Genomic DNA, 13,260 nt, shown 5'->3' with positions numbered 1-13,260 from the left:
TTACAAAAAAAAAAAAAAAAAACACTTTGTGATGTGATGAAGTCTGAAATAAAAGTTCTCCAGTTGGAAACATGTCATTATCTCACAACTCTTTCTGTACAACTCAGCACTACGGTTCTGCATTGTAGATATGATCGATATCTCTAGTGTGAGCTTGAAATATCAGTGCCTTATGCCATTATCTGATGAGCCGTTACGTGATATGCATTGCATTCTTTCTGCTCTTACTTTCTATCATTCCTTTTTCCATGAGTCACTGCAGCAGTACTTGTGTGGTCTGCTCTCATAAAAAATGTTCCTTTCTTTTGATGACACAGTCGCTGTTTGTTCATGTCAGAGAGCAGAAAAGTCTCAATAATGCATTGAAAATGATTTCGGAAGTAAACAGCTCATGCCTCTATGCTACACCAGAACACAATAATCAAAGGGGATACTCTGTCAATGAAAATAGTTGTGGGCTGAATGTAGAATATGGGAAAAACATTAAAAGTGTAAAACATCAGATATTTTTAGCCTTGCTTTTATTATAGTAACGGAACACATGACCTCAATAACTTAACATGAATATACTTTACTCTTTAGAGGCCCCATAAAAAGGCAGATAAATCATGTTGCTGCAATTTCTGGGCTATTCTCACGGCCAAGTTGGAATCATCATCTGTTATCCTTCACTGAATGCACTGACCCGGGGAAGACTTCCAGCTGTAAAATGCTGAGTTTTCATTTAACTCTGAGAGTGGCTCGTTGGGGTCAATTTTTCTCACTATGAACCTCAGGGTTTTACAGTGCACTTACTGGTTACAGTAGAGGATGCATAACCAAGAGATTCATTGCAGTCAGAGGAGACAGCTCTTGGAATAGAGTAGGAGTAGACCCTGAAACAATCCTGGCCTTAGCTCTCTCACCGTGACCTATGACCTTTCAAGTCTAACATGCAGTCAGATAAAGTTACAAACTTTTTTTTGATGATGTGTTTTCTTAAATTCCCGACTTTGGCCAGAGATGTGCATCCCACGGGGAGATGTCGAAAAAGCTTTTAGTGCTCCTCGGCAAATCAGACTCTGTGTTTTCCTGTTATGAAATCAAAATCCCAAATCCACGCTGCTTAGGATCTTAATCATTGTAACATATCCATACGGCCCTGTCCCATTAATACTAAATAGCTTCCTCTTTCCTTTTTAGGGCCTCTTAAGCACCAACATTTGGAATTGGTCCCATTCTCATATCCTCTTTTCATTGCTGTCCTCGGACAGTCTTTCAGACCGAGCACGCCTCTCTCTCCCTACATGGACAGGGTCGTGTGGAGACCACTAGTTATGGAACGCAGTTAGGCCTAAAGTATGCGAATCACTAGGCCAGGGCTTATTTCCCTGGCCTAGGGATGAAATTAGTCCATTATCAACACTGATGTTGGATAAATTGGACCACTGACAACACAGCCAGCAGAATCAGTTCAGACCACAGATCAAAAATAGTTCAGATAGGTAACCACACTACTTGCGACTTGCTATAGACATACTGTAGGTACCTGGCTAGTAGCTACCACACTGCAACACACAAACGCATCACGGAAGCCCCCTGGATTGATTACCTTCTCTTCTGTTTTTGCTATGGAAGCACAGGGATGCTGTGAATGGAAGTGTCTGTTCTATACTATTCTATTTCTTTGGCTTTGGTGCCTGTCATTTTCTACAGAAGATTGTATTTCCTCTGACCCAGTCTACATTCACGTTCTATTGTGTAGGCTAATCTGAGAACATGTATTCCTTTGTAAATGATAATGCAGACGACACTTGGCAAGGCTGTAACTCTAACAAAACCAGTAACTCCACACTCGTAAAATTCGCCGTAATCTTGTAATCTTCCTGCGAACCAAGTTCGGAAAAACAGTTCCCAGTACTTGTGCGATCCTGCTGATGAACCATGCATACTCTCAGAGACAGACAGTACAAGTACATCAGGGTATTTGCTATTTGTACGAAAACTACATACATTTAACACATATAATTTGAAAAGTGCCAATAGTTGCATGTGCCAAAGTATTCACAACATTAAATCATGAGATGGTCATTGAAGCCATGACGTGTGTGTGTGTGTGTGTGCGTGCGTGTGTGCGTGCGTGCGTGCGTGCGTGCGTTACTCACTATCAAGGCAGGGGGCACAGACAGCCTGTGTGGCTCCGCATGGCTTGATGACACCCTCTCCAGGAGCACACTGCTGGCAGCATTCCCCGTTAGTGGTGTACTGGCCTGAGTCACATTGCTCCTGATTAGCCAGAGCCCCAACCTGCCGATCAACAGAGAGAGATATGTCAATAGAGAGTATATGCACATGCATCACTTTTCCACTGGGACACGGCACCCCCCCCCCCCCCCCCCCCCTCATCTAGAGTGGCAAAACATTGAGCAGCATTGGAGTTTGGAAGTGCTTGCTGGAAATCACTCAACAGTCCTGCGTACCACCCGTTTCTAAATTGCACATAATGTAGGAGGCAGCAGGATTCTGCGTTATTGAAAATGAGCGTTTCCAAACTTTGACTCTTAGAAAGATAATCACCTGCACGGAATTTCTTGACAGAAAGTTGTTGGATCTTTATTAAACAAAAAAAAATTGCAGATAGAAAGAGGATAATTCAACCTTTCTGTACAGCTGTAATGTTGGTGAGTTTCACAATCAGCCCATACATACAAACGTTTCTGTTTGGATGTATGGGCTGTCAAGACCAGAAAGTAGTTTTTTGTCACTCAGTAGGTGTACCACATACATGTAACTCTAGGTATGAGAGTACGTGCATTGCCTCTATATGGGGAAAATGGATGAGTATTCCTGCATAGTGAAATATCACAACATCCCTGATAATTAATCTCTACTAAGATCACATCCCTGTCTCTCCTATAGTGTAATGTTTATTTATTCAGGGACCATGCACAAATACATTACAATACGATGATAAGAGATTATATTAGCTAGCAAAGTTCCATCTGCAGACCCAGGGCAAAACAACTACAGACTCACTCACACCTAACATCAAGCACACTGTTCAAAGCACTGTAATTATGTCTTGTGTTAAAAAAGTTGACATACTGAGTACTACAGTATATCTTAGCAGCTGACAGGAGAATGTTTTGGTATGTATAGTATGTTCGCAACTTCTCATTGTGTAAACATGCATGTACCTAAGTTACACCAGGTTTGTGTGATCAGAGATCTTGTACAAACATTAACATTATGCCTCACCAAAGATATCCTCTCCTACATCCTAGTCCTTTCATGGTCTTTTGATATTAAATATGCATTATGTGACTGTTACAATTCCTAAGCAAACCCTTAAAACCATCACTGGCAACCTGAACAGTGTTCTGTTCACTTCAGAATCAGAAACGTGTAGAGTGATCCTTTTAGGCCACGATTTATGAGTTCTGTTGGTCAGTGCATTCCTCAGTGAGATCAGGTACTGTACAAAATAGTTTCATGTTTTTTTGTGTGGTTTGTTTTTTCCAGATACAGAGAAGAGGACCCATTTATTTAAATTATTTGCTTAGATTTCATTTGATGAGGACCCTATTTTGGTTTTGCCATTAAGTAGTTAATCCAATGTTAATTCTTGTGTAGAAATAGTGTAACATATTTGTAATATGGTACCCGTGGGTGGCCATCCATTCGTTTTTTTGTTTTTCAATACTTTAAGTGCTGTTTAACAGTACTGAGAGTGTCAGAAAATGTTCATAAACTATCTTAACTTTGGCACAGTTCCATGGGGGAAAGGGGCTTCTGAAGTGGAGGTGTGTCCAACATAAATCGTCAGGACTTAGGTGTGTTTGGAATGCAGCTGACAGGATGAGGCTTTCCACAACACAGCAAGTTTCCCCTCAGGCTACTCTGAGTCAGCTGTCAACTGGCGTGTGCCTTTGTGTATGTACCTGTATATGCTGTGCATGGTTTGGATGTGTGTGTGTGTGTGTGTGTGTGTGTGTGTGTGTGTGTGTGTGTGTGTGTGTGTGTGTGTGTGTGTGTGTGTGTGTGTGTGTGTGTGTGTGTGTGTGTGTGTGTGTGTGTGTGTGTGTGTGTGTGTTAAAGAAATATTACTATTCACATCAGTATGCCCCATGCTAGTAACTAATATCTTACATAATATGTTGTGATACCATTCATTGGCTGTTTTAGCTGATCAATGTCCAGTACAGTAGATAATACTACAACATGAAGAGACTATGAACAGACAATGATACACTTCATATGTACCGTTTATTTTACTTAGTCATTCTCTTTCTTAGAGACAATGATACACTTCATATATACAGTTTATTTTCCTTGTCATTCACTTTCTGGCAGACACACCTTACCAAGTGAGTAATAGGTATTGGAGCGCGGAGGCAGAACTTTCTCGGCAGGGTGCCTTGAGTGCCTTGAATTGGACTATGTACATAGCAGCACCGGTAATGACGTCAGCGAGTTCACAGAAATGATTTTAATAGCTGATCTACAGCTCTTCGGGTTTGACCCGATGAATAGCCTTGGCTTGAAATGTTGTCAATACATTACATTGGATCAGATGAGTGTGCAGGTTGGCTTATTATGTATGTCACTTTCCAACCCAGCACCTCAACACAGTGATGTGCATAGGGGTGAGCATCAGGAAATCGTCCGGCAAGTCCGGACGGGTCATCAAGACCTGTGCTGATCTCCTGGTGCCAGTGTTCACCACCATATTGATCTCTGGCCCAGTTTGTGCTCCCCACATGCTTCAAGAAGTCCACTGTTGCCCCCATGCCCAAAACTGCATCCCCAGTTGGCCTGGAGGACTACCGCCCTGTAGCGCTGGCCTCAGTGGTCATGAAGTGCTTTGAGACGCTAGTTAAAGATTATGGGCCCTATTTTCGTCAGTGCCTTTCATACCCCTTTTATCCCTAAACTTATTTTTTACTATTTTGAAAAACATTTAAAAATTCTTCAACTAGCCGATCGACACATTGAGCGCTCTTTGAACTATTCAAATTATATCTGCTCCTCTCTCCCCAGCACCTTGCACCAACGCAGGTTGCCTACATCCCAACAGAACAGATGATGACTATATCTCGCAGGTTCTGCATGTCACCCTCTCCCACCTAAAAAAAACTGAAAAATACAATAGAGTACACACATCCACTAACTAAACGACAGTTGCCGGCCCAAGGTAAATGATAGAAAAGAAAATAAGGTCCGCACACTGGAATAAGCTCAAAAGCTTAAAATTGACCCTCTCCCACCTCGACAACAGGGAAGGATGTTATGTTCCTGTCATTTAGTCTTCAGTCCTGCCTTTAACACCATAGTCCCCACCAGGCTAGATATCAAACTAGTGGACTGAGGTGGTCTGGGTGGGCAGACTGGGCACTCACATGTGTAAAACCCTCACAGCCACAGAGGGTTGTGTGCTGTACTGCATGTAAACCCACTACTGTGTGGTCAGAAGCAACTTGACTCAAACAGCGACGAGAGAGCCTACCTGAGCGAGGTGGCAGACCTGTTGCAGTGGAGCCAGGACAACCGAGGAGATGTCCTACAGGAGAAGTCCTGTAGAAGTCCTACATCCCCCTCTTGATCAAAGGGACGCCAGTGGTGAGGGTGAGCACTGAGACGTTTCAAGTACCTCAGTGTGGGCACATCACTGACATTATGCTAGATAGGAGAGTGTGAAGGGCAGCGATTCAGAAGTCCCGAGTTGGTGTTGGCTAGATCGCACAAGTCTTGCATCACATTGCTCTGAGGTTCTAACTTGGAAAGCGCAAAGAAAGAGACTGTGGCAAAGAAAGGCATCTTAAGACAATTCAAAGTCTCAGAGAAGGTCCTGAATTCCTTATACTGTGCTACGTCCCAGAGCATCCTGACAGGGGCCTTTTCCGTCTGTTATGGAACTAGCTCCTCCCAGGACTGCAGCCCTGCGGAAAGTGGCGCATTCAGCTGAGCGCAGCACAGGGAGCACACCAGTTCCTGCATGACAGCAGCTGTTTGAAGAGAGCTAAAATGATTATGAAGGACACACACCACCCCAGCAACAGACTGTTTGTGCCTTTGTGTCGACAGGCAAGCACCTGAGGTGTCTCAAAGCTCTGGGCTTTTTACCCTGGTTCTGTCAGAGGAGCCCTGATCAAGCGCAAAAAAACCTGCAAACAGTAATGCAAAAATGATTTATCTGACTCTTAAAATACTGATGGCAGCACTTTCATGTGTCATGTAGGCCTACAGTAGGCCTACTCACATACAGTAGTATGCCTGAGACTTAAATTCTTTATTTTTTTTGGCTGGAGAAGTCTTTATTATTTGTGGTTTGTCATAACTTTCCTAGATCCCTTTAATCATTGATGCTGATGAGACAAGTACATTTCCCTTGCCACATGATGAAATAATAATTAATTAATGTGTTTTTGACTCATGTCGTCTGTTCCAAAACCCATTATACTGATGTCACATCAGTAGACCACATTAACCACATTAGTTGTTGTTGAAAAGTAGTAGTAGCTTACTAAACAGACAACACACCGCAATGACTGGATATGCTGCCAGCCAGGGTCATTCCTGTATTAATTCACACTGTGCTACTTCACATTGGGGCCCTGAGGCAGTCTCGCGCCCAGAAGCCCAGGAGTCCATGAACTCAGGATCCGGTTGTACAAAAGTGTGTAAATGTGTACAAATGTAACCACATTTGGGTCATTTAACTTTACAAGTGTACAAATGTAACCAAATGGACCCTTTGCAGGTCCATGTGGACCTGTATTGGAACTCTCAGAGTTAAAATACTTTTGAAATAACTCCCCAATACCTTGGCATCATAGTTCACTTTCTTCGTTTGCATAATAGTCTGCAGCTTATTGATTCCTTTGCTTGGGGTGTGGGAGCAGCATCGAGACGTGTTGGAGGCTGAAGAAGCCCAAAACAAAGTGCCTCCATAATGCCCATGAAGTTGTTGTGCATGTCGATGAATAAGGAGGTAATTTGATTCAAGCAATTATGCACAGCGTGGTAGGAAAATGATGCTTGACACGCAAGTTGCGGCTCGACTTATCATTCTTGTAATTGTTTTTTTAGATGGGAGTGCCAAGATTATTTGTACTCTGATGATCATAAGGGGATAATGTTGGTGACTATATTGGTTTTATGACTTTAAAGCCGTTTTTGGCTTCAAATGTATGTGAAGCACCTTCAAATGGGTATCAATCTGTTCTGTAGTGTCAAGTCCTATACTTCACACTACTGGTTGCCCACGGACGGAAAAGTTTAGACGTGCTCAAATAAAAATAAAAACTAATAAAAATGCTTTATTCTCTGTAGCTATTGTCCAAAACTTTAGCATGCATAAATAAATAAGGCAAAATAAATAGTGACGACGTACAACCAGCCCTCCTGAACACAGTCAAAACACAGTCTGCCTCTCCCATCAGCAACACTTGCGCCTGATTAGGGACCTGGTTAAATACCTCAGCAACCTTGGCCTTGACCAAGCCCTGCAGCGACGTCATCAAATCACAAAATAACAACATGCCTCATATGGCTCCTACACTATCTATACATTCCAGGAATCTGTTAAGTCAATTGGATGAGCAGTTCTCCACAAACGCCCCGTCCCGAAGGGCCACCGATTCCGAACAGCGGCCATGCCCTGAACGGGCAAGGCACTAGTACAAATAAATCTTGCCTTAATTGCCTATCATGTCATCTACAAACCAGTCCACACAACAGCCCACACATGCCTCAACACACCACATTAGCACACTGTGTGCAAGCACCCCCCGCCCCACACGTACACACACACACACACACACACACACACACACACACACATATATATACACACACACACACACACACACACACACACACACACACACACACACACACACACACACACACACACACACACACACACAGACCATTCTGAATTACATGTGGGCACATGATGTGAGGTTTCACATGATCTTACTAGTGCTCAGTCATTTTTCAGTTGGATGCACTTAACCTCTGGACCTCGGCTGTCAGCGCTTGTTAAAGCCATTAGGCTTCATTCTAGTTCTACTGCCGCAGCCAACCACCAAAGCTGGGCTTCATTTAAAGACTACTGTTCAGGAATGGCTCCTGAACTGCTGTGGGAACGCTTGTGACAATGACAGTAGAATAAAGAGCATCCCAACCTAAAGCTGACTCATCGTCCCCTATAAAGTAGAAGGGGGGGGGGGTGCATAGATAGAAGAGATACTGTAGAAAGTGAGAAAGAGACCAAACGAGGGTGTGAAAGGGGTGTGTGTGTGTGTGCGTGTGTGCGTGTGTGTGTGTGTGTGTGTGTGTGTGTGTGTACACGCGCGCGTGCGGGTGAGAGGTGCATGGATGAGAAAGAAGGGGGGGTTTCGGGCTGTATAAATATTGCATGTGCTCAGTGCTGAGGCAGCAGAGGTTGCATAGCCATCAGTGGGTGCAGCTGTCACATATATAACTGTATCAGTGATGCAGCCTGTTCCAAAACCAAGACCCAGACTAGGCTGTCAAACGTAAGACAGACCAGATACAGCCCACATGGGATTGTGTAAGAAAAGTCGCAATGATAATGATTACAGTAAATCTCTGCTGCTCTGTGCTCTCTTGTGTGACTGTGACCCCATGTCCTCGGATGCATCGGATGCATGCCTTGTGTGATGCATTGCTTGATGTGTACAGTATAGTGATTCTAAACTTTTTTTGTGTATGTATTTACTTATTTGTGTATTTATTTATTATGTGCTTTAAATGGTGGTCTATGACCACCATTTATGATTCCCTGTGATCCTGTAACTACTGTACACTGAAAAATCCCCAGTTACTGTACTTTAACTCTGAGTGTATGAACAAAATGGACCTGTAAGGACAGTAAGGCAACATAATGTAAGGCTCCATTTGGCTCCAGTTGTGGCTATAGTGAAATAAATTATAAATATAATTACATAGGGCACGTAGAGGCAATGGTGGCTTAAAGATTAAACAAAGTGCATGAGCATCAACCCTACCTCCTCAAAACCCATTGTTTACGTGCTCTTGAGCAAGGCACTGCACAGTGGCCAACAGTATCAGACTGTGGTTGGAGTGGACGTTCACACCTGTACCCAGGGTGAGAAATGTGAATGTGTGTGCATGTGAAGCATGTTGCACGTTCCTGCAACATTTGGATAAAATAAGAAATAAAAAGGGTATCAGATATACAATATTTGCATTCAAGTATACCAAATGTGATGGTAATAGTAATTTGTTATTAGTTGAATTACTTAGAATCATATATACCAAGGCCTATATGTCTGACCTCTTGCATGTAGGCCACTGTGGCATTGTTATTGCCCGTTCACCGTTGTCAGTGGGTTCACATGAAGGGTGGAACTACTGCGGACTGAGCAATATGCAGCTATGGAAACGTTCTGTCTGCTGCATAGGTAAGTATAGGCAGGATATGCATTATGAAACCCGTGCTGTGGCTAAGACAAGTGCAAACGGGTGTTACAGTTCCTCAGTCAAACATTTTGTTTTACAACAGTAATCATTTCTGCTTTATTGGCTATTTGGCTTATATATATAGACTAGGCGCTACTCTCGTTGCGCGTGTGGTTCTTTTAAAGTTTCACCCCAACGTCGAATCACGAAGGAATCCATGGAACTGAACACCTCAAACTTTCTCGCAAAATCACAGTTTGTCAGGTCAGGATATTGCTCCGCTCTGGCTGGCTGAACGCGCAAAGGCGCAGGTGTAGCTCGGAAGTACTCGGCACCTCTGGAATCGTTATATAGGTCGTCCCGAGTTTCATAAACAACTATCAGAAATATTCAAAGAGGTCAGGTGTTTAGAAAATTGCACAGAAGGATAGCCTACTCACCGCTCCAAGTAACACTGTTATGAAAAGGGACTTCATCCCGTTTCTCTTTTGCATCTCCCAATTATTCCCAGGAGGCCAACGAACCGACGAAATAACGAGAATTTGCGGGACTTATTTATTTCGAGGGCAAATAGACTCAGTTGTCATCGCTGCATATTTGTATCCCTCTTTTTCGCCGGCAAAGTAAAAGCCTTCAACTAAAAACTTCTTAAAACTGCGTGTCTCTGAGATTGAAATAGCTCTGTCCGTTTTTCGAGTCACAGGAGAATAATATCCTCTCTCAAAACAGATCGCTGACTCGCTGAGATTCACGCATTTGGACTACTGGACTTGACTTGTGCGCGCAACAGCAGCTCTGCTCGGAGCGCGGAGCGAAAAAGGAAAAAGGACGCACGGAGCTCTGAGTTGATGCTCTCCTCTGGACTCGTCTCATATATGACACCGCGTTGCCTCTCAACGTCTCTCAGGGCTAAGGAAACGAGTTCCTCTCCTCCACGCCCACTCCCATGAAGAACACGCACAAACGTGATTAATAATAACACACACGCACACACGCACACACACACACACACACACACACACACACACACACACACACACACACACACACACACACACACACACACACACACACACACACACACACACACACAGATCGAGTGACACACAAGACACATGCTCCCCTTTCCGATTCAGATGAGCATCATTGCTGGTCTGTTCAATAGCTTGTTTATTTAATTATTCTATCATTAGAGACACTATATTGGATATAGACTGAGGGAGATTATAGGGAAATGGGGCTTCTGTTTTCTCAATGTGTCAGACAAAAAACATCCTAACTTGCAGGACCAAAGTCGGATTTCTAAAATTATCCACAACTTCTCCATGCGGGATAGCCTACAATGCAGTGTCATCACTGTCTCAGCCACTGCAGCCAAGATACATTAAGTGTGTAATATAAATCTTCGCCCTTAGCTCCGTCTGGCCCCTTTACTTCTAGTGGGGCTGATATCAGCCAGTCTGCGTCTGCGGTCTACTTTCTGTTCGTTGAAAGGTTGAATAGCTACCGGTATCCTCTCTCCCATGGTGTATAACTGACCTTGTTTTACACCCTGAGGATGCCAGCACACAATACCAACAGTTTCCTATACCCAACAGAAAATAACTGAATAATTTCCAAATTTAACCCATTTAAACCTGAGGCCGATTCTACAAAAATTGCTTCTAATGTTGTGTTCACACGGGCAGATGAAACAATGCAGTCTACCATTCATTGTCAATGGAGGCCAGTGACGTGACGTTGCAAAGACGAAATGATGTATACTGTAACTGCTCCAAGTCAACTCACAACACGTTTTTGCATCGTTTCATCTGCCCGTCTGAACGCACCATGAATCCTGACAGTTTTCTGAAAAACCTATGTTTCTATGTCAGTGGTGCTCAGCTTTTTTCATGTCAAGGACCTCTCTGTCTACCGAGCAATGTTCGTTCCTATTCGCACCTATGGTATGGGTCATGACCGAAAGAATTAGGTTGCGAATACAAGTAATGACTAGGGAGGTCCTCAAGGCACGTCCCACTGGGAGGAGACCCCGTAGACAGACTACGGATAATCGGTTGAAGATGGATGAATGGATGGAAGGACCCCCAGAATTATCTGTATTTGGCCGCGGACCCCCATCTGAAAATATGTTGTTCCAGGGACGGACCACCCAGAAGCAAATTTGAGTTAAAACGTTTGCTCTGAAAGAATATATAGTCAAAGATTTGCGCCACATTTTCACTGTTTTTCAAAAATAGCAGATCTATCAGCTCGTAGTGCGGCACTCGGTGCCGACTGTGCCGCGCTATGAGCTTGTAGATCTGCTATTCTTCAATAGGCCTAGCTAAAGTTTAAAATAATGCTTAAAACACCAAAAGGGGTTAAAATGCATTTTGAAATGTCAAATCATCTCTGAAACCTCACCTTTTCCCAGGTCTCCTGACTTCACTGACCACTCATTGGAGCACTATGAATTAATCGTATTTTCTCAAAGTCCAATATGATCTTGTTTTAGGCTCACGGTTGTATATTTCAGAAGGGATTGATATGGAAACAGCTGGAGAGGATTGCTCCAAGACGGTTCGAGGGTGGAAACAATTCATCAATGGCCTATGTTCTGAAAGAATACAAATGCCAAAAGGTACAAAAGTACAAGGAACATAATTTCTTTCTGAAACGGAAAAATAGGAACATAAGATATAATTAAAATATTCATTTTATTAGCTTTGCTTTAAAAGAAGGGAGAGTTTTAACAGTTATAATGTGATGCTTAAAAACTGATTGCTGCTTCTCCTTTGGGTTCAGAAAGCACACCTGTCCAAGATTACCCAAGAAGTGTGGATGGTTCATCATGATGTAGCAGAAGATCAGAAGAGTCGGTCAGAGCCAGTATACATCTATTTGTATATCATAATCCAGGGGTTTTCAACTGATTATGAACCAGGGACCACCACCCTGACTGAGAATCAACCTGGGGACCACTGTTGTGTTGGGACGGGGGATATGGGCGTGGTGTGGGGGGAAAATTAACCTTCCATATTAAAATCATGTTGCTGTTCATTGTAACTTACTGTATGTATGAGCGAGCATGACACATGCAATTAATTATGGGCACATTTCCTTATAATGGTGACTCAACCAGGCAATCTGGTACAGTTTTCCCATGAGATTCTCACTTCCCTTTTCTGTGGAAGTTCTTGACGTCTGACTTCCCAGTAACTGACAACATCGATCGAGCAAGAATGCCACAGACGAAAAACAGTCTAAGTCCACACTATTGATCCATAATGTATAAATGATAGATAAGGGTTCAGGACAACGAGGCCTTTTCGTGGAGGGGTCAGAATGAAATTTGGACTTAGACTGTTTTTCGTCTGGTACTCATTATGTCACCATGTCATTTACTGCATTGTTTCTCAACTTGTGGTCAATACAATAAATTAAAATACAAATCTTCCCTTTCCTACATTACTAAATGCATGGTCAGGGACCACATGCAATACCTTCACGGACCACCAGTGGTCCACGGACCATCTGTTGAAAACCCATGTCATAATCCCACCCTTTGCCCCTCACTTAACATTTGGCAGAAAATGGGGCACACATAGCTGGTCGATGGAGCGAGGGATGGACAGAAGGAGAGAGAGGGGTTGATGGACAGCTCACAGATGTGTGGGTCCCATAGGAAGATAGGGGGACTGTGACCATCTGGCTGACCCCCAGTTTGCCAAGATACTGTACAAAATGGACCGCAGTACAATTAAACCAATATCAATTATCTACATGAAGCATATTGGTTGATATGTAATATGGCTATTGGCTATACAGTAGGCTATTATAGTCCTCACA

The 13,260-nt window shown here is 43.2% G+C and overlaps 2 protein-coding genes and 1 long non-coding RNA gene across 3 annotated transcripts in view; 2 read left to right on the top strand and 1 right to left on the bottom strand.

Annotated features, from left to right (window-relative positions):
• ngfrb (nerve growth factor receptor b) overlaps nt 1-10,088 on the bottom strand; it is a 30,073-nt gene extending 19,985 nt beyond the window's left edge. Inside the window, exons 1-2 of the mRNA XM_079492151.1 lie at nt 9,870-10,088; nt 2,145-2,286 (exon numbers count right to left, since the gene is read on the bottom strand). Coding sequence (XP_079348277.1) covers nt 2,145-2,286; nt 9,870-9,923 — 196 coding nt within the window. The 5' untranslated portion in view covers nt 9,924-10,088. The remainder of the gene's footprint in view (nt 1-2,144; nt 2,287-9,869) is intronic.
• LOC306915354 (alpha-tectorin-like) overlaps nt 1-13,260 on the top strand; it is an 80,654-nt gene that overhangs the window by 62,791 nt on the left and 4,603 nt on the right. The gene's annotated exons all lie outside the window — the stretch shown is intronic.
• The window catches only part of LOC306914917, a 57,025-nt gene that overhangs the window by 39,824 nt on the left and 3,941 nt on the right, over nt 1-13,260 (top strand). The gene's annotated exons all lie outside the window — the stretch shown is intronic.

Source organism: Electrona antarctica (genome assembly GCF_951216825.1).
Source record: "Electrona antarctica genome assembly, chromosome: 22".
NCBI lineage: Eukaryota > Metazoa > Chordata > Actinopteri > Myctophiformes > Myctophidae > Electrona > Electrona antarctica.
This window is presented reverse-complemented; position numbering and strand designations above follow the sequence as displayed.